At 53.4% G+C, this 24,123-nt stretch overlaps 2 protein-coding genes across 3 annotated transcripts in view; one reads left to right on the top strand and one right to left on the bottom strand.

Annotated features, from left to right (window-relative positions):
* Positions 1–1,422: 1,422 nt before the first annotated feature.
* On the bottom strand, positions 1,423–15,702 carry RTBDN (retbindin; the record flags this gene model as incomplete). The annotated part of the gene is made up of 6 exons (XM_081091453.1): positions 1,423–1,753; positions 2,250–2,352; positions 4,204–4,314; positions 4,429–4,495; positions 5,226–5,400; positions 15,625–15,702. 6 exons carry the CDS (start codon positions 15,700–15,702, stop codon positions 1,532–1,534), a joined length of 756 nt encoding a protein of 251 aa, XP_080947579.1. The 3' UTR covers positions 1,423–1,531.
* Positions 13,928–24,123, top strand: part of MAST1 (microtubule associated serine/threonine kinase 1) — a gene marked incomplete at its 5' end in the record, with an annotated part of 36,534 nt that continues 26,338 nt past the window's right edge. For both annotated transcript variants that reach the window (XM_081091450.1, XM_081091451.1), the window contains 7 exons: positions 13,928–14,010; positions 15,673–15,761; positions 16,162–16,237; positions 18,117–18,195; positions 21,393–21,553; positions 21,663–21,738; positions 21,899–22,108. In XM_081091450.1, the coding sequence (XP_080947576.1) occupies positions 13,928–14,010; positions 15,673–15,761; positions 16,162–16,237; positions 18,117–18,195; positions 21,393–21,553; positions 21,663–21,738; positions 21,899–22,108 (774 nt within the window). The remainder of the gene's footprint in view (positions 14,011–15,672; positions 15,762–16,161; positions 16,238–18,116; positions 18,196–21,392; positions 21,554–21,662; positions 21,739–21,898; positions 22,109–24,123) is intronic.

Here is a 24,123-nt window from a genome sequence, read left to right on the forward strand (position 1 = left end):
GAGGGGGAGGGATCTCTGTGGGATCCCTTTTATTCGGGCACTAATTCCATTCCTGACAGTCCCACACTCATGACCTAGTTGCCTCCCAAATGTATCACCTCTTTAATACCGTCATCTTTGGGGGTCAGGATTTCAACATAGGCATTTCAGAGGGGACACATTCAGACCATAGCAGATGCCTCCTAGGTCCCTCCAGAGATAACCCAGGTATATTCTTTCCCAAAGTTTTTGTTTTTTACACAAATGGGAGGAAACTATACCCTACATAGCGCACATTCCTCTTTGTGCCACGTATGTCTTGGAGGTAATTCCAAGTGGGTATCTAAAGACCGGCCGCATTGCTTTACAACTGAAGAGCCCTCCGTGGCATGACTATCCTGTAGTTTTATGCCTCTTAATAGACACTGAGTTCTCGCTCAGCTTGCTGTGAAACCTGTATAGTAGGGAATTACGGGGATGGGCCATCATTTCTTGTGCACAGCTTTGTAGGATGAATTCCCAGAGGTGGGGCTGCTGGGTTAGAAAATGTATGTGTTTATCACTTGGAGAAGATACATTTTCCGATTGCCCTCCGTGGAGGCTCGTACCTAACGGCACTCCCACCAGTAACGGAAGTGAGCACTGAGGGCAGGGAATGAACCTGAGCTATTTCAGCAGTGCCTAGCCCTAGACACAGGAGGCGTCCATCAATCTTGCTCTATTGAATTAAAGAGACCTTGCCCCTGTTTGCCAGGTGAGGATAAAGAGGAGGAGGATTAGTAGTGGTGCTTACAATCCAAGTCCGGAGCCTGAATCCAGTCCTTTGCCTTAGGGCAGTGGTTCTCAACCTTGGCTGCAATTAGAATCACCTGGGAATCTTTTTTAAAATCCTGATTTCTGGGCCTCGTCCTCCGGAAATTGTTTCTTTGTTATGGGGTGGGGCCACAACATTAGTAACAAACAGAATTTCCGGAGGACGAGGCCCAGAAATCAGGATTTTAAAAAGATTCCCAGGTGATTCTAATGTGCAGCCAAGGTTGAGAACCACTGGGTTAGGGATTTGGAAGAATGGGGAGGGAGGAAGGCGGCTTCTTGTGGGTCAGGGAGCTTCTTGCTGGTTGCACACAGTGGGAGAACACACCTCCTGCCCCGGTCGGTCAGCCCTTCTCTAACCCCGTCTCTCCCCCCACCCCCATTTCTAGCACCTGAGTATTCCAAATGACACACCACTGTGAATGAGCCCCGAACTCGGGCCTGAGGGTTAGCCGTGGGACATCAGTCTGGCAACGATCTTTCCCACCTGTTTCCCCAAGAGGCTGCCACATCAAGTGCCCTAGTTGGCGACTTTATTCGGGGGAGAGGGGGAAATGAGCTAGAGTTGAGTTTCTCCAGGAATCGGAGAGGAGCGAATCTCTGGGGTTCTAGCGAGGGGGGACAGGGCTCCGGAAACTAGAAGGCAGAGAGGGAGCTGGGTGGAGCTCTGAGTGACTATGGGGGCCGGGCAGGGGGTGGGGATGGAGGGACGCCTCTTCCCTCTAGGGCCGGGCGCCCCCTAGGGGCCGCTGCCGCTGCCACTGCCACTCCCGCTGCCTGCCGCGTCCTGGATCCAGGTGCGAGGGTGGCGGGGGCGTGGGAAGGTGGCCGCCCGGGCCCTGCGTCCCTGTCTGCGAGTCGGAAGCACCGAGTTGGAAATGTTGAGGCAGTCGCCACCGCCAGGAACTACCGCCGGCAGCGTGTAGCCCGGAGCCGAGCGGCAAAGGTCCACCCCGTCGGTCTGGGAGGAGAAGTGGCCTTAGGGCCGAGTGGGCGTTTTCAGGACTGGGGAGGGGGGGGGGGGGAGGCCTTACGGAGGGAAAGACTGGGAGTTCCTTAGAGAGTCCGGGCCAGAGGAGCGGTCTTGGGGAGGACGGTTCCGCCTCTTGGTCTTTGTGGGAGTCTGGGGGAGGACCCGTGGGGGAGGGGGGCGGGGACTTGAGGAGGGCGAGTAAGTAGTTCTTACTGGGTGCCCAGGGGCTGGGGCCTAGGGAAAGGTGAATGGGCATCTGGACCTTCAGACTGTGGATGGGCCTAGAGCAGAGACAGGCCCTCGGGAAGAACAAAATAGGTCTCTGTGGGTCTTAGGGAGGCTACAGGCTTACATATGCATTCCACTGTGGAGGTTGGGCTGGAGGGGGGAAGGGTGGGAGCAGGGTCTTGGGGTGCTGGAACAGATCAGACCGAGGCCGTAGTACGGGGAGGTTTCAGCCTCTTCCCCAAGCCCGCTGTCCCACGCTCACCTGCCCATAGGTCCCGCAGCCAGGGTCGCAGTCCCTCTTTTCTAGGGGTGGCAGCCAGGTCGGGCCGCAGGTGATAGCACTTTTGCAGATGGCAACCCTGGGATTGGTGTGTGGAGAGAAGGTGGGTAAAGATGCTGTGGTTTCGTTCCAATGGGATTCCTGCTCTCCAAGGATCTGTGTCTGTCCCCCGCCCCTTTCCAGGTCCTGACTCTTAGTACCACGCCCCTACAAACACCACCCTCCAGATTTCACCCCTCCCCATATTCTCTCTCTCTCTCTCTCTCTCTCTCTCTCTCTCTCTCTATATATATATATATATATATATATATATATATATATATTTTATTTATTTATTTATTTATTTATTTATTTATTTATTTATTTATTTTAGCCCTAGTCGGTTTGGCTCAGTAGATAGAACGTCGGCTGATCCTGCAGAGCAAAGGATCTCGGGTTCGATTCTGGTCAAGGGCAGGTACCTTGGTTGCAGGCTTCTCCCCTGCCCAGGCCCTGGTCCAGGCATGTGCAGGAGGCAACCAATCGATGTGCTTGTTTCTTTTCTTTTTTTAAAAATATATGGCCAGCACCGGTTTGGCTCAGTGGATAGAGCGTCGGCTTGCGGACTGAAAGGTCCCAGGTTCGATTCCGGTCAAGGGCATGTACCTGGGTTGCGGGCACATCCCCAGTAGGACATGTGCAGGAGGCAGCTGATCAATGTTTCTACCTCTCTATCCCTCTCCCTTCCTCTCTGTAAAAAATCAATAAAATATATTTAAAAAATATATATATATATATTTTATATTTTATTGATTTTTCAACCCAAGTACATGCCCTTGACCGGAATCGAACCTTGGACCTTTCAGTCCGCAAGCCAACGCTCTATCCACTGAGCCAAACTGGTTTCGGCTAAAAATATATGTATTTTTTTATATATATATTTTATTGATTTTTCACAGAGAGGAGGGGAGAGAGATAGAGAGTCAGAAACATCGATGAGAGAGAAACATCGATCAGCTGCCTCCTGCACATCTCCCACTGGGGATGTGCCCGCAACCCAGGTACATGCCCCTGACCGGAATCGAACCCGGGACCCTTCAGTCCGCAAGCCGACGCTCTATCCACTGAGCCAAACCGGCTTTGGCTATGTATTTTTATTGATCTCAGAGAGGAAGGGAGGGGAGGGAGATAGAAACATCAATGATAAGAGAGAATCACTGATCAGCTGCCTCCTGCACACCCCACACCAGGAATTGAGCCCACAACCCGGACATGTGCCCTGACTGGGCATGTGACCGCCTGGTTCATAGGTCACAGCTCAACCACTGAGCCACACCAGCCGGGCCACCCCATATTCTCTACACATACCCAGAGCTTTGTCACCACTGGCTGAGTCCCTGCCCATCACAGACCATCTGCTATAAACTAACCCTTTTGTTTGTTTGTTTGTTTATCCAGGTTTTCCCTTTTAGCTTCTGTCTTCAATCAAGAGGCCCCACCCCTTTATGTAAAAACAGGTTCCTGGGAGGCCACGCCTCCCTACTGCCCATCTTAAAAGCCAGGGGCGCCCTAATCAGTTTGGCTCAGTGGATAGAGTGTTGGCCTGCGGACTGAAGGGTCCCAGGTTTGGTTCCGGTCAAGGGCATGTACCTTGGCTGCGGGCACATCCCCAGTAGGGGGTGTGCAGGAGGCAGCTGAGCGATGTTTCTAACTCTCTATCCCTCTCCCTTCCTCTCTGTAAAAAAATCAATAAAATATATTAAAAAAAAAAAAAAGCCAGGGGCTATACAGGCCCCTCCCCTTCCTGCCTGGCTTCAAAATACCAGGCCTCATGCTTTAGAACCTGGCCACGTTGTAGGTAGGCCATGTCCCTTCAAACTCGAGGACCTGTAAGCTGCAGATCCTGCCTTCGGCCCCACCCACAACACAGGCCATTCTTCCCACCTCCTACCAGGCATGGCAGAGCTCCGGGCAGAGCAGCTGTGTCTGGTGTACCCCCAGTAGCAGGAGGCGGAAGTGACTGCGGAGAGCAACTTGGAGGTGTCCCAGAAAGGATTCGCACCTGGACATCGGGAGAGACAGCACTGGATGGGTCAAGATGCCAGGGGGCTCTGGCCCCTGGGTGGGGCAACTGGAGCAAAAAGCGTAAGGAAACACTGGGTGACGCTGTACTCACCTGGGGCTAGGCTTCCTGCAGCCCTCCGAGAGGATTCCAGGTTCCAGTGCCTCTGGCGTGTCCATCTCTGAGGGACAGCAAACAGGGCAATAGAGAAGGGAACTTCTTTCAGTTGAGGCTTTGGATCCTCATGTAGGGTTGACCTCAATAATATAATTCCTCTCAAACATAAAACAAGATACTTTGAGGTGCAAGTAACAGTCATTTATCATAATCATAATCAGCTAATTATTTTCATGTCCCTAGTAGTGGTATTAGTGCTCAAATGCTTGCATACACCCCTTTACAGCACCCCTGCGATTTCTATTATTTCTCCCACTTTTTAAAAAATGTTTTTTTTATTGATTTCAGAGAGGAAGGGAGAGGGAAAGATAGAAACGTCAATGATGAAAAAGAATCATTTATTGGCTGCCTCCTGCACACCCCACACTGGAAATCGAGTCTACAACCCGGACATGTGCCCTGACTGGGAATTGAACCCTGACCTCCTGGTCCATAGTTGGATGCTCAACCACTGAGCCATGCTGGCCAGGCTCTCCCACTTATTAATGGCCCACATAAGGCCCAGAGAGGTTAAGTGACTTGCCTAGGGCCACACAGCTACAAAGTGGCAGAGTTTGTATTTTAACCCAGACAGTCTGACTCCAAAGCCTGTTATCTTTAACCAACATTCTTAAGCACTGGCCCAGGCTGCCCACCCTGGTCACTCTAAGTTCCTGTTATAAGGAAATTGTCATTGCTGTGTTGGACTGTGCATTCTTGGGAGTTGGGGGTTAGGCAGGGTCTGGAGTGCTCACCTGCTAGGTGCAGCTGGCCTGTACCCAGATCAGCTGCCAGCCTATGGTGTCTCTGGGACCTAATGGGGAGTGCACGGCTCCCTCCACATGCCCCTAGCAGGATCCATGCCAGGGTCAGTTGCAGGACCCAGGCCAGGCCCCTTGGTCGTGTACAGCCCCTGCAGGCCATGTCCACCTGAGATAAGAGTCAGCTCAGTTATGGGTGAGGTTTGGCTGCCCTTTTCTGGGAGCTCAGGGTGATACGCTTGATGTACACTCAAGGATGGTATCAGGCAGAGCAGAGAATGGGCAGTTGGGAGGCATTGACCAAAGACCTTAAAATCCCAGGGGGCCACCAAGGCCTGGCTCTGACCCAGGAGTCCTGTCCCCTCCCCATCCCAAGTGTTACCCAGTTTGACCATGTTGCCCCGCCCCCCTCACAGCCACCAGGACCTCCCACCCTTTCAGCTCTTAGACAACCCCCTCCATTTTCAGAACTAAGGGGACATCTCCAGCTCTTTCAGTGTCCTGCCCAGTAAGTCCTGTCTTCTGTCCAGTCTCCGCCCTCCCTCTCAATCCCCGCTGGCCCCTCTCATGGTCACCTTCTCAGTCTACAATCGGCTTAGGGGCTGCTACTCAGGGCTGGGCCTTCGGAGCCAAGCTTGGCTGTGGCAGAAGTCAGGTTCTGCTGCTGGGGTCCAAAAATCCCAGGTCAGAAGACTGAGTCTGTGGAGACAAGACGATTCCCCCCTCACCCCCATGCCCCCTTGGGGCCCCTCTCACCTGTTAGCAGGACTGGTGTCTAGGGTGCTGCTGAGACACCTCAGGGTTAAGTCCAGGAAACGGACTAAAGGGGCGTGGTTTGATGCAGGGGAGGTGTTTTCCAGCACCACGCCCCCTGCCCCAGCTGACCAAAGGCTGAGGACCTGGGACTGGTGTATGTACATACATCCTTGTCTTTATTGTTGAGTTGTGGCATAAACTATGGATCTGTATGTGTGGAGAGTATGTGTCATGTCGAATGAGGGTGTGTTTGTGTGGCTGTGTGTGTGTTTTGTGTTGAATGTATGTTGTGTGCAGTTTTTAAAAAAATATTTTTATTGATTTCAGAGAAGAAGGGAGAGGGATAGAGAGATAGAAACATTAATGATGAGAGAGAATCATTGATTGGCTACCTCCTGCACACACCCTACTGGGGATCGAGCCCACAACCCAGGCATTTGCCCTTGGCTGGAATCAAACCTGGGACCCTTACCTGCAGGCTGATGCTCTATCCACTGAGCCAAACTGGCTAGGGCTGTTGTGTGTGGTTTATATGTGCCTATTGCTTGTGTGGCTGTGTATGTGTTCAAATTCTGAATGAGGAGAACTGTATGTGTTCCAAGCCAAGTGTGTCCAGTTGAGTAAGAATCAGGTAATAAATGTAGGGAAGCGGAGTATAGAATCAGGTTAGAATGGGTGTCCTGTGAAAACGTTGGATCAGTGAGTAGATAAAGTCAGTGGGTAAAGATTGTTTTGTTTTTTTAATTTTAGGGTTTTTTAAATCCTCACCCAGGGATATTTTTCCATTGATTTTTAGAGAGAGTGGAGGAGAGAGGGTAAGACAGAGAAAAATATGTGAGAGAAACACATTGATTGGTTGCCTCTGGCACAAGCCCCAACCAGGGACTGGGCCAGGGAGGAGCCTGCAACCAAGGTACAGGCACTTGACCGGAATCGAACCCAGGACCCTTCAGTCTGCAGGCCAACACTCTATCCACTGAGCCAAGCCAGCTAGGGCTAATGGTTGTGTGTGTGTGTGTGTGTGAGTGTGTATGTGTTTTAAGTTTTTTAAAATATATATTTTTATTGATTTCAGAGAGGAAGGGAGAGGTAGAGATAGAAACATCAATGATGAGAGAGAATCATTGGTCAGCTGCCTCCTGTGTGCCCCACACTGGGGACTGAACCCACAACCTGGGCATAGGCCCTGACCAGGAATTGAACCGTGACCTTCTGGTTCATAGGTTGATGCTCAACCACTGAGCCATGCTGGCCGGGCAATGGGTAAAGGTAGTTGATCATAAATGTTGAATATAAATGAACAAGAGGATGTTGTCTGTGTAGAAAGGGTGTGTCTGCATCTGAAATATATATGTGTGTCCCAGTTTGTGTAAATGTGTGTCCCTTGAAAACATTTCTTCAATTGGTTCAACGAACATTTATTGAGCACCTGCTCTCCCTCAGATTCTGGGGATGCAATAGTGCCCAAGACATGCAAATCTCAATCCTCATAGACCTGACATTTTAATAGGAGAGTATGATAAGAAAAGCTGCCCTGCGAAACAGGTTTGGCTCAGTGGATAGAGCATCGGCCTGTGGACTGAAGGGTCCCAGGTTCGATTCCGGTCAAGGGCATGTACCTGGGTTGTGGGCACATCCCCAGTAGATGTGCTGGAGGCAGCTGATCGATATTTCTCTCTCGTCGATGTTTCTAACTCTCTATCTCCCTTCCTTTCTGTACAAAAATCAATAAAATATATTTTAAAAAAAGAAAAAAGAAAAGCAGCCCTGCCCTAGCCAGTTTTTCTCAGTGGATAGAGCGTCGTGCTGTGGACCAAAGGGTCCCGGGTTAGATTCCTGTCTAGGGCATATATCTTGGTTGCAGGCTTCTCCCTGGCCCTGGTCCTGGTTGGGGCTCATGTACGAGGCAACCAATTGATGTGTTTCTCTCACATCTATGTTTCTGTCTTTCCCTCTCTCTTCCATTCTTCTCAAAATCAATGGAAAAATATCCTCGGGTGAGGATTAACAAAGAGAGATAGAGATGAGAGAGAGAGAGAGAGAGAGAGAGAGAGAGAGAGAGAGAGAAGAAAAACAGACCTGCAGTTGGTATGTGAATGTGTGTGTGTGTCCATGTGTTGTTTTGGGATGATCGTGTGTCTGCATGTTCGATGAGAGTTTGTGTGTAGCTGAGCTTCCTTTGGTTTTTGGAACTGTGTGTGCGTGTGTTTGTGTGTGTTTGCACTTGCTGAATGTGTGTGTTTGCATTTTCTAAGTATGTGCAGAGTGTGAGTTTATGTGTATATATGTGTGTGTTTGCTGAGTATGTGTGTGTGTTTGCAAAGTGTGTGTATGTCCGTGGAGTATTTGCAGAGTGTGTGTATATGAGTATGTGAGGCTGAGCATGTGTTGGTATGTTCAGGTTTGTGTGTTTGCAGAATGTATGTGTACATGTGTATGTGCCTGTGCTTGTAGAGTGTGCATATATGTGTTTTTGTGAGTGATTACCACAAATCTCCATTTCTTCTCAGGATAGTGCAGAGTTTTTGTCTATTTTACTGACTGTTGTACTTCTAGATCCCAAAGCATTAATTTGCACACACTAGGTGCTCAATACAAGTTGAGTAAACGAACCAATTAGGAGGCACTGTCTTTGGGCCCTTCTGTGGGCATCCATTGGTATCCTGGAGGCGTCAGCACCGAGACCTGGTGAACCTAACTTTCCCTGGCCCATTTTGGTGCAGTCCAGGGTGCTTGTAGGTCTGTGCCTCCCGCCAGCCATTCCTCTCCCCTGACCTCAGCCCCCAACCCGGCGGGCAGATTTCAGCACCGCGGACAGGAGCGCCCGACAAATCAGCACCACGGAGAGCACCCACAACGACACAAAAATGCGGACCAACAGAAACGAAACAGATTACTTAGGCAAAGGCGCAGAGATGAGATGAGTCAAGCGCCCAAGGCACACCCAGACTAGCCCCCTCCATCGCCTTCTTTGAGAAGCTCGTGTCGCTCCTGTCTAGTGACCACGACCTCCAGAGCGCCCAGGCCAGTGATGGGCCGGACTCTTGGGAAGACCCCAGTTTCCAATTCCTAGACTTGGCGTGGGAAGCTCTCTGATGCTTTCCACTCTCTGGGAAGCATGGTCAATATGGCTTCAACTATGGGAACACTGCGGAGGGGTGGGGGTCGAAAATCGCTCCAGCTGCCCACCTTCCCAAAGACCAGCTAATCATCCCTATAAATACAGCCTGGCCTGGCCTGACCTGGCTCTTTAATCCTGACAGGGAAGGAGGGGGTCACTAGGAGGCTGAAGAATCTCTGTTTGGGAAAGGAGGGGCGGTATGTGAATGTAAATGTTTTTCTGAAGGGGCATCTCCCGTGAAGACGGGTCTTCTTGGTGAAAATGTCACTTTAAAATCTCTCTCCTTGGGATATGGGGAGTCTCATGGGTGGGGACAGTTCCCCACAGAGAATATGGCATTTAGGGGGTCGCTCATTCACCAGGCTCCCCACGTGAAATGTCTGTCACCCGTGGGAACTTTGCAGAAATGTTTCTTCCTGGGGGAGGGGAGCTTGTGAGAGGAGGACTCGCCTCTCAGTGACCATCTGTCTGGGGAATGATTTTCTGGGTGAGGGGAGAGTTTGATTGGCGAGGGCCTCCCTGCGGAGACGATGTCCCCATGGGAATGTTCCCTGTTGGGTCGCGGGGGCACTCCCATAGGAAACCTATCTGTGAGGCTATCGTTCTAGGTATTTCTTGGGCTGGGCTCTACCCATGAGCATGTCTCGCCCCTGGGGCGCCTCCTCATAGGGGTCCCTCGGTAGCTTGGCTCTCTCTCCGGTTATCTGGAGGCTCCTCCCCCGCCTCCCCCACCCCCCAGCGCAGGGGACCTTGGCCGAGGCCGGGCTCCAGCGCCCAGACGCAGTGACGGTGCCAGACCCGCCCCACTTCGCTCCGCCCCCGTGCCCCCCCACCCCCCAGCCGCCGACGCCGCGGTCCCCGCGGCTTCTCACTCCCTCCCTCCTCCCGCCGCCGCCACCACCGTCGCCTCCCTCCTCCCTCCCCCGGGCTGCAGCCGCCTCTGCCGCCATGGACGACTCGGGCCTGATCCGCCGCCGGAGGCTGCAGGTAGGTGGTTGCCCCGGCTGGGCGGAGAGGAAGGGGCCGGCGCCCTGGGGCGGAGCCGGGCTGGGGGCCGAAGAACTTGCGCCGGGGTTCGCCTCGGCGCCCCCTCACCTGGCCTCGGGTTGCTACCCGCACGGAACGCGGTGGCCGAGCGTCCTGCCGCGCTGGGAGCCCCGCCCCTCAGGCGCCGCCCGGGGATCCAGGGCTCTGAAGGAGGGGGTGCAGCTCCACTTTGAGGAGAGCCTGCGGGGCGCTCGGCCCGCCGGAGGGGAAGGGGCCGGGGCCGGAGTCATCACCCTGGAACTCCGCCGGGCTGGGGTGAGGGGGTCCAGAGCAAAGTTACTGCCCCAGGGCTCCCGCCCCTCGGGGCCGCCAGCACCACCGCAGCCGTAAACATGTTTGTGCGGCAGCCTCGCCCCTCGCCACCTCCAGCGCCTTTGGAGGTGCGGGGACCCTCCGAGACGTCCATGCACCTGCCCAGCCACCAGGCTGCTTCCTACTGACCTAATTGGACAGGCACCGAGACAGCCTCGCTCTTTATTGCCCTCCCTTCCACGACACCTCCCCCATCCTCAAGTCCAGCGCAGCTTGTGGGTGGGCGGGAGCGATTTTTAGCTCCTTGCAGCCTTAGAAGATGCTGGTCTCCAGGCTGCGCAGGCGCGGGAGGCGTGGGCCCACTGCTCGGAGTCAGATACTGAGGACTGTTGTGGAGTGTAGGGAGGCGGGGACACATCGGGAACTCCCACTTCCAGGACGGGCGGGGATTGTGACGCTGAGAAGGGTCTTCTCCCGTCTTTGGTGTGTCCTTCTAAGGGTTAATAGAGCGGCTTGGTGTTGCTCCCAAACAGACCTCAAAGGGACAACTGATCAAAGCTTCACCCCAAGGCCTGCCTGGGGTCTGGTCCTTCTGAGCCTTTTTGGAGCTCAGGTCTGTGCCAGATGATCCGGAGGGGTTAGATAAAGCCTGACGGGGTCCCAGGCCCAGGCTCCATCTCTTGCCTGGAGCTTGGGAAAAGAAGGGGGGGGGTGTTTCCAACCCTCATTCAGGGCCTTGTCCTTTCTGGACTTCTCTAATCCACCATCCCTGAGGTTGGAGGCCAAGGTGAGCTGATCAGTCACTGCAGCAGGAGAAATCGGGGGCAGACAGCAGGAAGGACTTTCCAGGTGTCTGGATGATGCTGGAGCCAGACCTATGTTGCAAAGCTATTTTGCTTTCACACACAGCTCAGATGGCCTCATCTGGGAGCCTTGGACTCTGTTAGTCTTCCCTCTCCGTTCCAGGCCTGACTTAGGAGAAAGGGTTCTGAGGAAAGGGAGGGAGCTGCGGCAAAGCCAGAGCAAGCGCTGAAGGAGCCAGGCCGGGTACGCGCTGTCGGATCTCCAGGAAAAGGGAGGGGAGGGGCGGGGCCTGCCTGAGCTGTGCCTCCGCCCTCCAGGCCGGCGCCGATTCCCATTGGCTCAGCGCCACGCGGGATTTCTGTCTCCCGCAAGACCACACCTCCAGCCCAGGATCCTCCCACTCGCCCTCCAGTCCACCCGGAGGCAGCCACTAGTTTTTGCCACGGGCGCGAGTCTTGCTCTTACCTCTTCCCTCTGGCAGGGTCGGGTTAACCAGTTCGTTGCCTGGATACACCCTCACGCTGGTGCAACCCCTTAAGAACTGTCCCACAACCTGTGAGCGCCCGAGGGTTCCCTGTGAGCACCTGGGATCGTTTGGACAGCATCCGGGTTCCCATGCCCTGTTCGCAGCGCCGTCCATTAATCCCAGGGAGATGGAGCATCTGCTTGGCAGAGCCATTCTGCAGCTGGGGATGGATGTGACGTTTGTTACACTGACGCCAAGGATCCAAATCCTTTTTGGCTCCAGTTTGCCCCTTTGTTCGACCTTAGAATGTTTAGGACCGCGAGCCGGTGGAGCTAGGTTTGAGGACTTCTCCGGGAGGGGCTTAAAGGTTCCTCAGGAGCTCACCTTCAAAAGCCAAGTGTCCCTAGGTCTGGAGTCCGGGGCTCCGTGGCCAGACAATCCAGGTCTTGATTTCACTTGGGCCATTGCAGTCTTGCAGCCGGCCTAGCTGATCCAACATGCAGCTCATTCAAGCTGATCCTGCGAAGAAAGGGGGAAAACCCGGTATGGATTTCAAGTCACCCAGTGGCTCTGTGGGGCAGGACTGCTGCTGTAGACATTGTGCCCTTTGACCCCAACCATACCTGTGTCCTCTGTACATGGGAGTGGGAAGTCCCTCTGGCCCATCTCCTGTCACGCAGGGTGTCCATCCACAATAGTTCCTGTGACCTAATATTGAGCATTAACTATGTGCTAGGCATCATGCTGAGGTGTTAGGCACCTGCACCATCTCACAGAATTCTCTTTGAGGCACAGCTATTAGAAGGTCATTTACCAAGAGGCAAAGCTGGGATTTGGACCCAGGGCTTTCTGCTTTCAGGAATCCCAAAGATGATGAATTTCCTCCTGGTTGGAATCCCCCAAAAATGAATTTTTGAAACTGTCACCCAAATTTTGCAGCCCTACCCAACCCCCTTTATTCACATCAGCCTGTGGACTCAGGACTGGCTGGAAGGTGGCTCCCCTCTCCCCATTGCTCTCGCAAGAGTTCAGACCTATGCAATTTCTGGTCCCTGTAGTGACTTCCTGTGTGCTTAGCAAACAGAATATGACCATTCTCTGATGTGTACACATAAAATTAATGGCTACTAATTATCACTGCCATTATAAAAAAAGACCACCTAGCCATCATCTAATCCCCAATTCAAATCTCGGTTTTGAGCCACTCTAACTATCGCCATCCCCACCCTGTGGATCTGACTGGGAGTGGGGTAAAACCCTTGGAGGATTCATTCATACATTCATTCATTCATTCATTTAACCTTTCATACCTGAGCATGCCAAGTTCATTCCTGCCTCCATGCCTTTGCAGTTTCCTCACCTTGAATGCTTTCTCCACAGATGCTCCCATCTTAAAAGTCACCTCCCCAGAGTAGCTCTCTCAGACCTTCATGACCCCTCCTAGCCATTTCTCATCATATCTCCTCGCTTAATTTTTTTTAAATTCATGACACTCATTACTGTCTAAAACGATGTCATTCACTTTTATATTAATTTTTTTTGTCTGCTTCCCTCTTCTAAATGCTGGTCCCAAAAGGGCAAGAATTTTTGTTTCATTCAGTGCTGTGTCCCCGGTACCTAGCACAGTGCCTGGCATACATACATACAGTAGGTGCTCAAGAAATCTTTTTTAAATAAAGACTCATTTCATTTGCACATACATACATTGAGATGCCAACTCAGGAGTCCTCTATGGGGCTCTGTGCTGGTCTCTGATGGTCAGGGGAAGAATCCACCTGATAACTCCCCGCGCCCCCCTGCAGTCCGCAGTGCATGGCCAAGGGTGCCAGTATGATGCTGATGAGGGGCCTGTGCCACCCAACTTCTGCTCCTCCAGTCCAGGGGGCTGAGAAGACTCGCCGGCTGTGGCTGCTGGCCCATGCTGACCTCTATCTTTTTGCTCCTCTGCCTTCCAGAAGGATTTGCCCCTGCCCCGGAAAAGCAGCAGGTGAGCCTTGGGGAGACATGCGCTGGGCTGGACGCCCCTTCTCCAGCCAGGGTTGGGGTGCAAGGCAGGCGCGGGCGGGGCCTGGCGCATTGGTGTCCAGCAGCGCCCCCTCCTGGCAGGCGGCAGCCACACGGCCCTTCCCGCCCCTCCCCTCCCCTCCCCCGCCCTCCTCTGCCCGCTGCGGCTTCAGCCTCCGCCCCGCGCACTCGCTCCCCGCGCCGCCGCCGCTGCCGCACCTGCCACCATGTCGCCACCGCCGGGTCATGTCTGACTCTCTCTGGACCGCGCTTTCTAATTTCTCGATGCCCTCCTTCCCTGGTGGCAGTATGTTCCGCCGCACCAAGAGGTAGACCCCCGATCCCTCCCCCAAACCCTGACCCGGCCCTCCCCCACCCAAGCCGCCCCTCCAGACGCTACTGCAGGGCGGGGCCCGGGACCCTGCACCCGGTCCAGCTGCGCCAGAGGTGCCCGCGCTGCGCCTTCCTGCCAGGGATGGGGCTGAATGGGGAGCATGGTGGGGTCGAGGCTGGGGGTACTCTGGAAAGGAGGGCGGGCGCGAGGGGGGGGCTCCTCCGGGTCGGGGGATGCAGTGCCTTTGTCTGCTGGTGCTGTGGGCTCTGGCAGCTCAGAGGGGGTAAGGGAAGAAGGGGAGGGTGGGGGCTTGGCACCTTCAGAACAATAGCCGAAGCCTGGCCTCTCCCCCACCCCCACCCCCCACGCCGCGTGCTCAGGCCTGGCTCACATGCTCAGTCACTGCGGCGGCGGCGGGGCGGGGTGGGGGGATTGAGGGGAATTTAGGGGCTGGGGGCTCCCTCCTCGGAAGCTTGAATCCTGAAGGGCAGAAAGGAGGGGGGTATTTTTACCATAGCACACACTTCCCCCCCAACATAGCCTCATACAGAAAATAGTGACACGCAGCGTCACGTAGGACATGAAGTCACACACACATATACACACAACAGCCCTAGTGGCCCAGATACATCCGGGAAGCGCCACGCATACCCAGCCAGACAGTGGCCATAGGTCAGAGACCTGTACAGGCACACAGGGTCACCCCCAATGTCACACAATAACAAATAAATCCACAGGTACACTATTTTGTACACCAAATAAGATGTTACCTGTATGGTTACCTGTAACACACATGATTTTGCTACCAGAGATGCACACAGACACACGTGGCAATGACATCCATGCATCCAGTGTTACAACACATGATACCATCTAAGCATGTCGCATGCCATGTCACACGGATGCCAGAATAAATAGACACAGGTTCTCTTGCAGAACATGAAATACATAATATTGCACATTACCGTGTGCAAGACTCATACAGGGATTGTCACACACAATCGCATGCTCAGACATGCCCAGCGTCACAGGGTGTTAAACCTACACACAGTAAATACCACTCGTGGGCACTCACGGTGAATGTCACATGCAGACACAAGGACAGCATCTCATACACACTTTGCTGCATAAAGACATAGACACAGCTGGAGCAGAAATCATGCATCACACAGATTTACAGCACACACTGGCATTTCCATCATGCACCAGTGACATCACACATCGTGCCATATAGATACACAAAAGTACAGGTTGTGTCACACAAGTCAAACACAAGGACCGTCACACATGATGTCACACTAGTGTGGATGTGCCCAGTGCTGAACTCACACACTGGGTGCCTGCCACACATGGATACAGCATGTCTCGCACAGACCTAGACATGCAGACACTCGGTGTCTCCAACAGTGTCACACAGACAACATGACTGTCACTCCATGACGGAAACTATACCCCACATGGTCACACATGGCTCCCACGGGATGTCTTTCACATACACGTCCCACCTGCATCCCCTCCATTCAATCTTGTGTCCTCCTTGACTGTCTCCTTCTCCGAGCAGTTTTCTGGGGGTCCTTCCCAGAATGGGAGGGCTGCTGGTTGGGCTCACAAACTCCCTGGGCTGCGGCCTGGCACCTTTGCCTCCCCTTCCCTGCAGCTGCCGTACCAGTAACCGGAAGAGCCTCATCCTGACCAGCACGTCGCCCACGCTGCCGCGACCCCACTCCCCACTGCCTGGACACTTGGGTGAGACAGGTGGTGGGTGTGGACCAGACTAGAGGAGGCGTGGCCACAGGAGAGGGGTGTGTCCCTGCCGCAGGAGGGGGGGCGGAGTCTGGACAGAGGATAGCGTGGTCAGTCCGCAATGGGGCTAGTTATTAGTTTGCGGGGCAGAAGGAAGGGTCCATACCTGAGGGGCGTGGCTATGGCAGAGGAAGGCAGTATCGACCTGAAGGGGCTGGGCTAGCTCCGTATCCAAAACACCTTCGGAAGGCGGGGCCACAGCGAAGGGGGCGTGGCCTACTCCCTCTGGGACTCGGCTAAAGAGGGAATAGCAATAGCTGCTGCTTGCAGCCGCTTTGGGGATGAGGAAGTCTGATGCGGTTGCCACCAGCCCAGCCTGAAGATCCCCCTCTTTCCGACACAGGTAGCAGTCCCCTGGATAGTCCCCGCAACTTCTCCCCCAACACCCCCGCCCACTTCTCGTTTGCCTCTTCCCGAAGGTGAGTCCCTGTCCGCTGGGCCCCAGAACCCTGTCGGACCCTCCCCACCCACCGTCTGGGCTGCCATCTGTTCCCTTCCTAATTGGGCCTGAGTCAGGACCGGAGGGCTCCGCTGAGTGCCCCCAGGTCCCCGCGGGAACCAGCGCCCAGCCTGGGGGGCGGGGCCTACAAGGGGGTGGGGCCAACCGCCTGTGCGAAATCCGGGGCGGGAGCGGGTTTCCTTCGCTGAGCAGCGGAAGCCCTGGGTCCGCCTCGCGCCCAGCGCTCCTGGCCAGGTGTTTCCATAGCAACAGGACGGGGGACTTCAGAGATGAAGTGCGCAAGCGCAGACTCCGCGGTGCCCTTCTAGGAACTCTGGCTGCCCATTGTGGGGGAGGGCGCCTGGGGCCATTTCTTGAGCGCCCAAGAGGAGGAATCTCAGGTTTCCCTCTGGGGAGGGGGTGTCTGCGTATTTCTGGAGTGTCTCTAAATGCATTTTCTGGGGCCTCTGGCAAAATTGGCGGAGGCCGAGAGATTCCTGGAATATTTGGGAGAGAAACTTCTGGGAGTCGCCAGTGTGTTTGGAGGGGTCTCTTTTTCTTTGAACTTGACTCATTCTAAAAGCGTTGTCCTTTCACATGCTGTGTTCTGGGAGGTGAGCATAAGGGAACGACACCCCCTCTGTCCGCAGAGTTGAGTTGGGGTGGCCGGCCAGAGAACCAGGATTACTGCAAAGGCTGGTGAAGACTGTGGTGGGGGTCACAGGAGACTGTGAGGACAGAGCGCCTTTCCCTGGGGAGCGTGGAGGAACGAAAACCAGAAAATGGCTCCAAGATTGGGCCTAATGTGGTCACCTGCACGGAGGGTGGGCTGAGCAGGGCAGTGCCGGGAAGGAGGAAGGAGGGAGGAGTCCAGTGTGAAGGAGTGTGTCCTTGTGACTGTGCCCTCGATGTATGCCAATGTGTGGGAGTGTAAGTTTGTGAGGTTGTGAATGTGTGACGCAGCCTGTGCCTACACATGTGTCCATGGAGAGTGTGTATCGGCATGTGAGCGTGAAAGTGTGTGAGCGTGAATGTGTGTGTGTACCTGTAGGGTTGTCAATGTTTGTGAATGTGTGAGGGAATACGCACCTCCCTGTGTGTCTCCATGTGAGTGCGTAATCTATGTGGGAGTGTGAATGAGTGTGTGGCTGTGTGAGAGTTTGAATGTGTGACAGTGCGTGAGGGTATCTTGAATGTATGTGTGAATGGGAGAGTAGAGAGAGTGTGTGTGAGGGAGTGTGTAGCTGTGTGTGTATTAGAATGCAAGTATTGGGGTTTTTGTAAGTGTCTGTGTGTATATGTGGTTGGATGTTGGATGCCTGATTTTGCAAGTGCAATTGTGTTAGGGTGGAAAAGTGTGGTATTTGGGTCCAGGTTTGGTTCACCTATGAATGTGTGTGACTCAGTCCATGAGCACTAGTCGAACTAACACTAGTGGGTGTGGCCAGGAGAGTGTGTCTGATGGGAGAGCCTGTCTCAGTGTGTGCGTGTCTGAGAAGACCCAAGGGGTCTGCTTCTGTGAGCTTTCTCATGGGGGGGTCCTCTGGGGTTGATTTTTGGGGTCCTCTGGGGTAACTTTTTTGAGTGGGTTGTTCTGGTCCTCCTTGGGATCCTTGCTGGGGGCCAGTGTGGCCTGAGTATGGCAGGAGAGGATTATGGGAAGGAGCAGAGGAAACTGGTGCCTGACTAGACGACTTCCCCTTTACCTCCTTGACTTGGAGGGCCTCCGGGAATCTCAGAGCACAGATATACTCCCCCATCCCCTGCCCTGGCCCTGGCCGGGGGCTTCCCTCACAACCTGAGAAGTGGAGGGGACTGGTGGGACCTGGTAGCCTCTGAGCACCTTGGCTGGATTCCAGGGCGGACGGACGCCGTTGGTCTCTGGCTTCGCTCCCTTCGTCTGGCTATGGCACCAACACACCCAGCTCCACTGTCTCGGTGAGTGTCCTCTGGGTGGGCAGGGGATCCTCTAACCCAAAGGCCCACACCCAGGCCAGCAGCTGGGCTGGCCTTATTGGGTGTTTTGGGTTTTCCTTGTCCTCGGAGAGTCACCTGTCCATCTATTAGTGAGTTGCAGGTCCCACCCTTCCACCCCCAGCCCTGTTCTCTACCCTCACTATAGCTTCTTGGGGATCCTATTCATCACCAACTTATTTTACAGATAATGACATGAACCCATTTGCCAAGTGTCCAAAGCTTGCCAAGGCCAGTGTCTGCCCTTTATCTAGAGCCCATTTGCTCACTCACTGCAATACCCAAAGTTCCTCTGTCCATATGCCCCCTTTTCTACCTGTGTGTCTGGTTTGCTCATCCATCCACTGGAATGCTGTGGAGCAGATATTTAGCATGTGACTGTCATGTGGTGGGTGAGCTCTACAAGCTGAGCAGGGTCCAAGAATTCACAAAGCCCTCATGGAGGGAGATAGACCAGTAAGAAGGCATTTACAATGGGGGATGGGAGCTGTGATGGGAGCAGTGTAAGGGGAAGTGGTAGCAGAGAGGAGGCAACTGACTTAGCTAGGGGAGAGTCAAGTAGGCTTCCTGGAAGAGTTGGCATTGAAGCCAAGAGGAAGGATCAGCAGGAATTTGGCAGGTGGAAGAAGGGAGGGAATGGTGTTCAAGGAATGAGGAACAACAGAGAACTGGCCACATTGGGAAAGTTGAAAATAACCTTGTGCAGTTGGACTTTGGGTTGGAAGTAGAGGAGTCAAGGTGAGGCAGGCCAACACCCTGATTATGCGAGGGCCTGTTGGCCCGGGCAGGGAGGTGGATTTTATTCTAATGTAGGGGGAAGTCATAGAAAGGCTTTTTTTTCCTTCTGTATCCTATTAAAATTTCAATCTGAACTATTTGAAACTGTGCTTTTGTAGGTCATAGATTATGTGCTTTTAAAAATGATTTTAGTAGATACTGATGGGGTAGAGAGTTTTAGGCAGGGGAGTGAGTGATGTGATGTTTAAAAAGAGCATTGTGGCCCTAGCTTAGCCGGTTTGGCTCACTGAATAAAGCATTGGCCTGTGGACTGAAGGGTCCCAGGTTCGAATCCAGTCAGGGGCACAGGCCTGGGTTGCAGGCTCGATCCCCAGTAGGGGGTGTGCAGGAAGCAGCCGATCAATGATTCTGTCTCATCATTGATATTTCTAGCTCCCTCTCCCTCTCCCTTCCTCTCTGAAATCAATTTAAAAAATATTTTTTAAAAAGAGAATTCTGCCTACAGAATCAAGTGGATGTCCTTGTGTCTCTCCACTGATATCTGTGGGTCTGTGTTTGCCCTGACTGCATGCCAAGCCCTGACCAAGGACCAAGCAGAGCCAATCATTGTCCTCAAGCAGAGCAGCCAGTAATCCTATATAATAAAAGGGTAATATACAAATAGACTGGATGCAGAATAACCAAACAACCAATCAAAGTGTAATATGCTAATGATATGCTAAGGTTGCTCAACCGCTTGCTATGACATGCACTGACCACCAGAGGGCAGTCAACTGGTCAACCAGTCGCTATGATGTGCACTGACCACCAGGGGGCAGATACTCCCACCAGTAGGTTAGCTTGCTGCTGGGGTCTGGCCAAAGGGGACTGAGCAAGATGGGAAGGACACACCCTGGAGCCCTCCCTAGTCCAATCGTGCACTGGTGGGGTCCCTCAGCCTGTCATGCGCCCTCTCCGATCCAGGACCCCTCGGGGGATGTTGGAGAGCTGGTTTCAGCTGATCTCGCAGGCCACTCCCCTTGGGAGGGTGCCAGATGCTGGGGCAAGCCCTCCCAATTGGGACTTATTGGGTGCAAGCCCACAGCAGGTACAGTGGGGCCGGGATGAGCGGGAGTGGCAGGTAGGAGCTGCAGGCAGCATTGGACTACAGGTTTCAGCCTGCTCCCTGCAGGCCACCCAGAGGGACCCATGTACGAATTTGTGCACCGGGCCTCTAGTAACAAATAAATAAGTAGAGGAGTCAAGGTAATGCAGGTTGAGACCCTGATTTTGCTGGGGCCTGTTGCCCAGGGCAGGGAGGTGAATTTTATTCTAAATGTAAGGGAAACTCATAGAAAGGCTTTTTACATAAAGATATAATAAGTCAGGAGATAAATACAGCAAGAAGAAACAAGAGAGGGTTACTCTTTAGCTTTCTCATCTCCTCCCCCTCTCTTCCCCCTTTCCTCCCCCTCTCTTCCCCCTCTCCTCCCCCTCTCTTCCTCCTCTCCTCCCCCTCTCCTCCCTCTCTCTTCCCCCTCTCCTCCCCCTCTCCTCCCCCTCTCCTCCCCCTCTCCTCCCTCTCTCTTCCCCCTCTCTTCCCCCTTTCCTCCCAGAAAAAAAAAAAAAAGAAGAAGAAGAAGAAACAGGAGAGGGTAAGCATAGGAAGAGATAGGTGTGTGTTCAGAGGAGGCCTCTCTGAGAGGTGACATTTAATCCATAGTAGATGTGCTCCAGGCAGAGGGAACAGTCAGTGCAAAGGCCCGGAGGCAAGAGTGTGTCTGCCTTGTTCAAGGTTTATCAAGAAAGCCATAGCCCAGCTGGCACGGCTCAGTGGTTGAGCCAGTCGACCTCTGAACCAGGAGGTTACGGTTAGATTCCCAGTCAGGGCACATGCCTGCCTGGGTTACAGGCTCAATCCCCAATGTGAGGCGTGCAGGAGGCAGCTGATCAATGATTCTCTCTCATCATTGATGTCTCTCTCTCTCTCTCCCTTCCTCTCTGAAAAAAAGAAGAGAAAAAGAAAGCCATAGCTCTGTGGCTGGAATAGAGCAAGTGAAGGGGAGAGTGGGCAGAGGTGATGACAGAGGGACAGGGCCAGATGTTAGTGCAGAGCCTTGTGGGGTGTGGGAGGGACTTAGTACTCATTCTGAGTACAGTGGGAGCCATGGCGGGTTCTGAACAGAGAAGGGATGTGACTTGACTCTCCGGTGTTTACAGGCTCTCTCTAGTCACATCTATGTCTGTGTTACTGTTATCCATGTCTGTCCTCATCCCTCTGTTGCCTGGAGTCCCATCCTGGGCCCTGGGACATCCAGGATCCTGGTCCTAATCAGGCCCTAATACCACCTTGCCGGTAGCCCATCCACCCCAGGAACCCCAGGCCAGGGGCCCAGGATGTGAGGGGCCGGCAGTAGCTCTGACCGGTTCTGCCCCTCCCCCAGTCTTCCTGCTCCTCCCAGGAGCGCCTCCACCAGCTGCCCTACCAGCCCACCGTGGACGAGCTCCACTTCCTCTCCAAACACTTCGGCAGCAGCGAGAGCATCACGGATGAGGATGGCGGCCGCCGCTCCCCAGCCGTGCGGCCCCGCTCGAGGAGCCTCAGGTGAGCCGGCATCCCCCAACTCCAAGCGAGTCTGGGGGCTTGTGCACCGCGAGACCCCGGTCCCCGCGAACAGGAGGCGGACTGGACAGGATGGGCTTCTCTCCTACAGCCCCGGGCGCTCCCCCTCCTCTTATGACAACGAGATCGTGATGATGAACCACGTCTACAAGGAGAGGTTCCCGAAGGTGAGGCGGGTCTGGGGCGGCCGCGCGGTCGGAGCTCTGCTCGCCTTAGCTCCGCGCGCCCCCTGGTGGCCGGCGCGCTCAGCGCAGGCTCCTGCGGCCACAGCCCTCGGGCTCAGCCCAGCCCCGAGCGCTCACGCCGCCTGGCCTCCCTCCTCCGCAGGCCACGGCGCAGATGGAGGAGAAGCTGCGGGACTTCACCCGCGCCTACGAGCCTGACAGCGTGCTGCCGCTGGCCGACGGCGTGCTCAGCTTTATCCACCACCAGATCATCGAGCTGGCCCGGGACTGCCTGACCAAGTCCCGCGATGGCCTCATCACCACCGTCTACTTCTACGAATTGCAGGAGAACCTAGAGAAGCTACTGCAGGATGTGAGTGCTCGGGGAGGCCAGCCCCATCCCAGACTCTGCACCCCCAAATCAGGCCAATGCCATCCTTCACCCCACACCCACTCGCGGGGTTCCTAACACGTTCTAGGCGCTGGTGGGGAGCTGAGGATTCAGGGGTGGAAAGAAGGACGTGGTTCTGATGGGGAAGTAGGTATTTAACCTCCTTCAGGTCTTTACTGTCACTTTCTCATGTCCGCTTTTTATTTTTATTTTTTTAAATATATTTTTATTGATTTCAGAGAGGAAGGGAGAGAGAGAGAGGGATGGAACCATCAATGATGAGAGAGAATCATTGATCGGCTGCCTCCGGCACACCCCACATTGGGGATGGAGCCAGCAACCCAGGCATGTGCCAGGAATCAAACCATGACCTCCTGGTTCATAGGTCAATGCTCACCACTGAGCCAAGCTGGCTGGGCTCAGGTTGGCTTTTCAGACCCATCTATTTAAAATGTCAAACTCTGGCCCTAGCCGGTTTGGCTCAGTGGATAGAGGGCTGGCCTGCAGGATGAAGTCCCACTTTCGATTCTGAAGGAGGCAGCCGATCAATGATTCTTATCATTGATGTTTCTATCTCTCTCTCCCTCTACCCTCCTGAAACCAGTAAAAAAATAATAAAATAGTAAAATTAAATAAAATGTCAAACTCTGTTCACACTCACCACCCACTGTCTCTTTAAGATTTTACCTTAGCACTTAGCACCATCCATCATAATGTCTGTTTTTTCTTATCTTATTTCTTGTCTCACCTACTCCAATGTCAGTCCCACAGGTAGGTGATGAGATTGCCTGTTTGTTCACTGTTGTATCCTGACTGTCCTGCACATAGTAGGCGGTCAATAAATGTTGATTAAATGAATGGATGAATAAATGAAAGTAAACAAGGTAATGTCCCTATTCAATGATAATGCATAGCAGTTTTTGAACTCCTGCTATGTGCTGGACACTGTGCTAGGGCACTGGGAACACAACAGTGAACGAACCAGAGAAAGATTTCTGCTTTGCTGGGGTTGCTATTCTAGTATGGGAGATGGGCAGGAATATGAAAACAGACAAATCAAGGGAGTCAATGATTTCAGCTGATGTTTAAAGCTATGGAGCAAATAGAATAGGGCAACCAGATGGAGTGTTAGGGCTTTCCTTGTAAGGTCCGGGAGGCCTCCCTGGAGGAGGTGGCTTTGAAATTGGAAGAAGAAGAATGAGGAAGTGGCAGCTATAAAAACAAAGCTGGGAGGAATGTGTGTTGAGCAGGGTGAGCAGCACATACAAAGGCCCTGAGATGAGGAGGCAGTCTGGAAAATTCCAGGAGCGCAGAAGCCAAGTAACTGTACTATTTTGAGAAGATGAGGTTGGATAAGGGTATAAGCACCAGAATATAGTGCTCTGGGCTCCTGGCCCTCTGCCCTGAAGGACAGCATATTGGTATAATTACATACTTTGGCATCAAATCTGTTTTGAGTTTGGATTTTGCCACTAGGTCCATAGGAGTCAAGAGCACAGACTTCAAACAGTATATATTCCCACTCAGGTCATCGCTTATGTACTGTGCAGCCTTTGCAAAGTCACTTAACCTCTCTGTGCCTTTTGCTATAAAAAGGGGATTCACTCATTCTTTTTTATTTTTTAATCTATTTTTATTGATTTCAGAGAGGAAGGGAGAGAGAGATAGAAACATCAATGATGAGAGAGACTCATTGATTGGCTGCCTCTTACATGACCCCCTACTGGGTATCGAACCCACAACCTGGGCATGTGCCCTTAGCCAGAATTGAACCTGGGACCCTTCAGTCTGCAGGCTGACGCTCTATCCACTGAGCCAAACCGGTTTCGGCTAATATATTTTTTATGATTTTTTACAGAGAGGAAGGGAGAGGGATAGAGAGTTAGAAACATCGATGAGAGAGAAACATTGATCAGCTGCCTCCTGCACATCTCCTACTGGGGATGTGCCCGCAACCCAGGTACATGCCCTTGACCGGAATCGAACCTGGGACCTTT

The sequence above is a fragment of the Myotis nattereri genome (assembly GCF_964212035.1).
Source record: "Myotis nattereri genome assembly, chromosome: 5".
In the NCBI taxonomy this organism is placed as follows: Eukaryota; Metazoa; Chordata; class Mammalia; order Chiroptera; family Vespertilionidae; genus Myotis; species Myotis nattereri.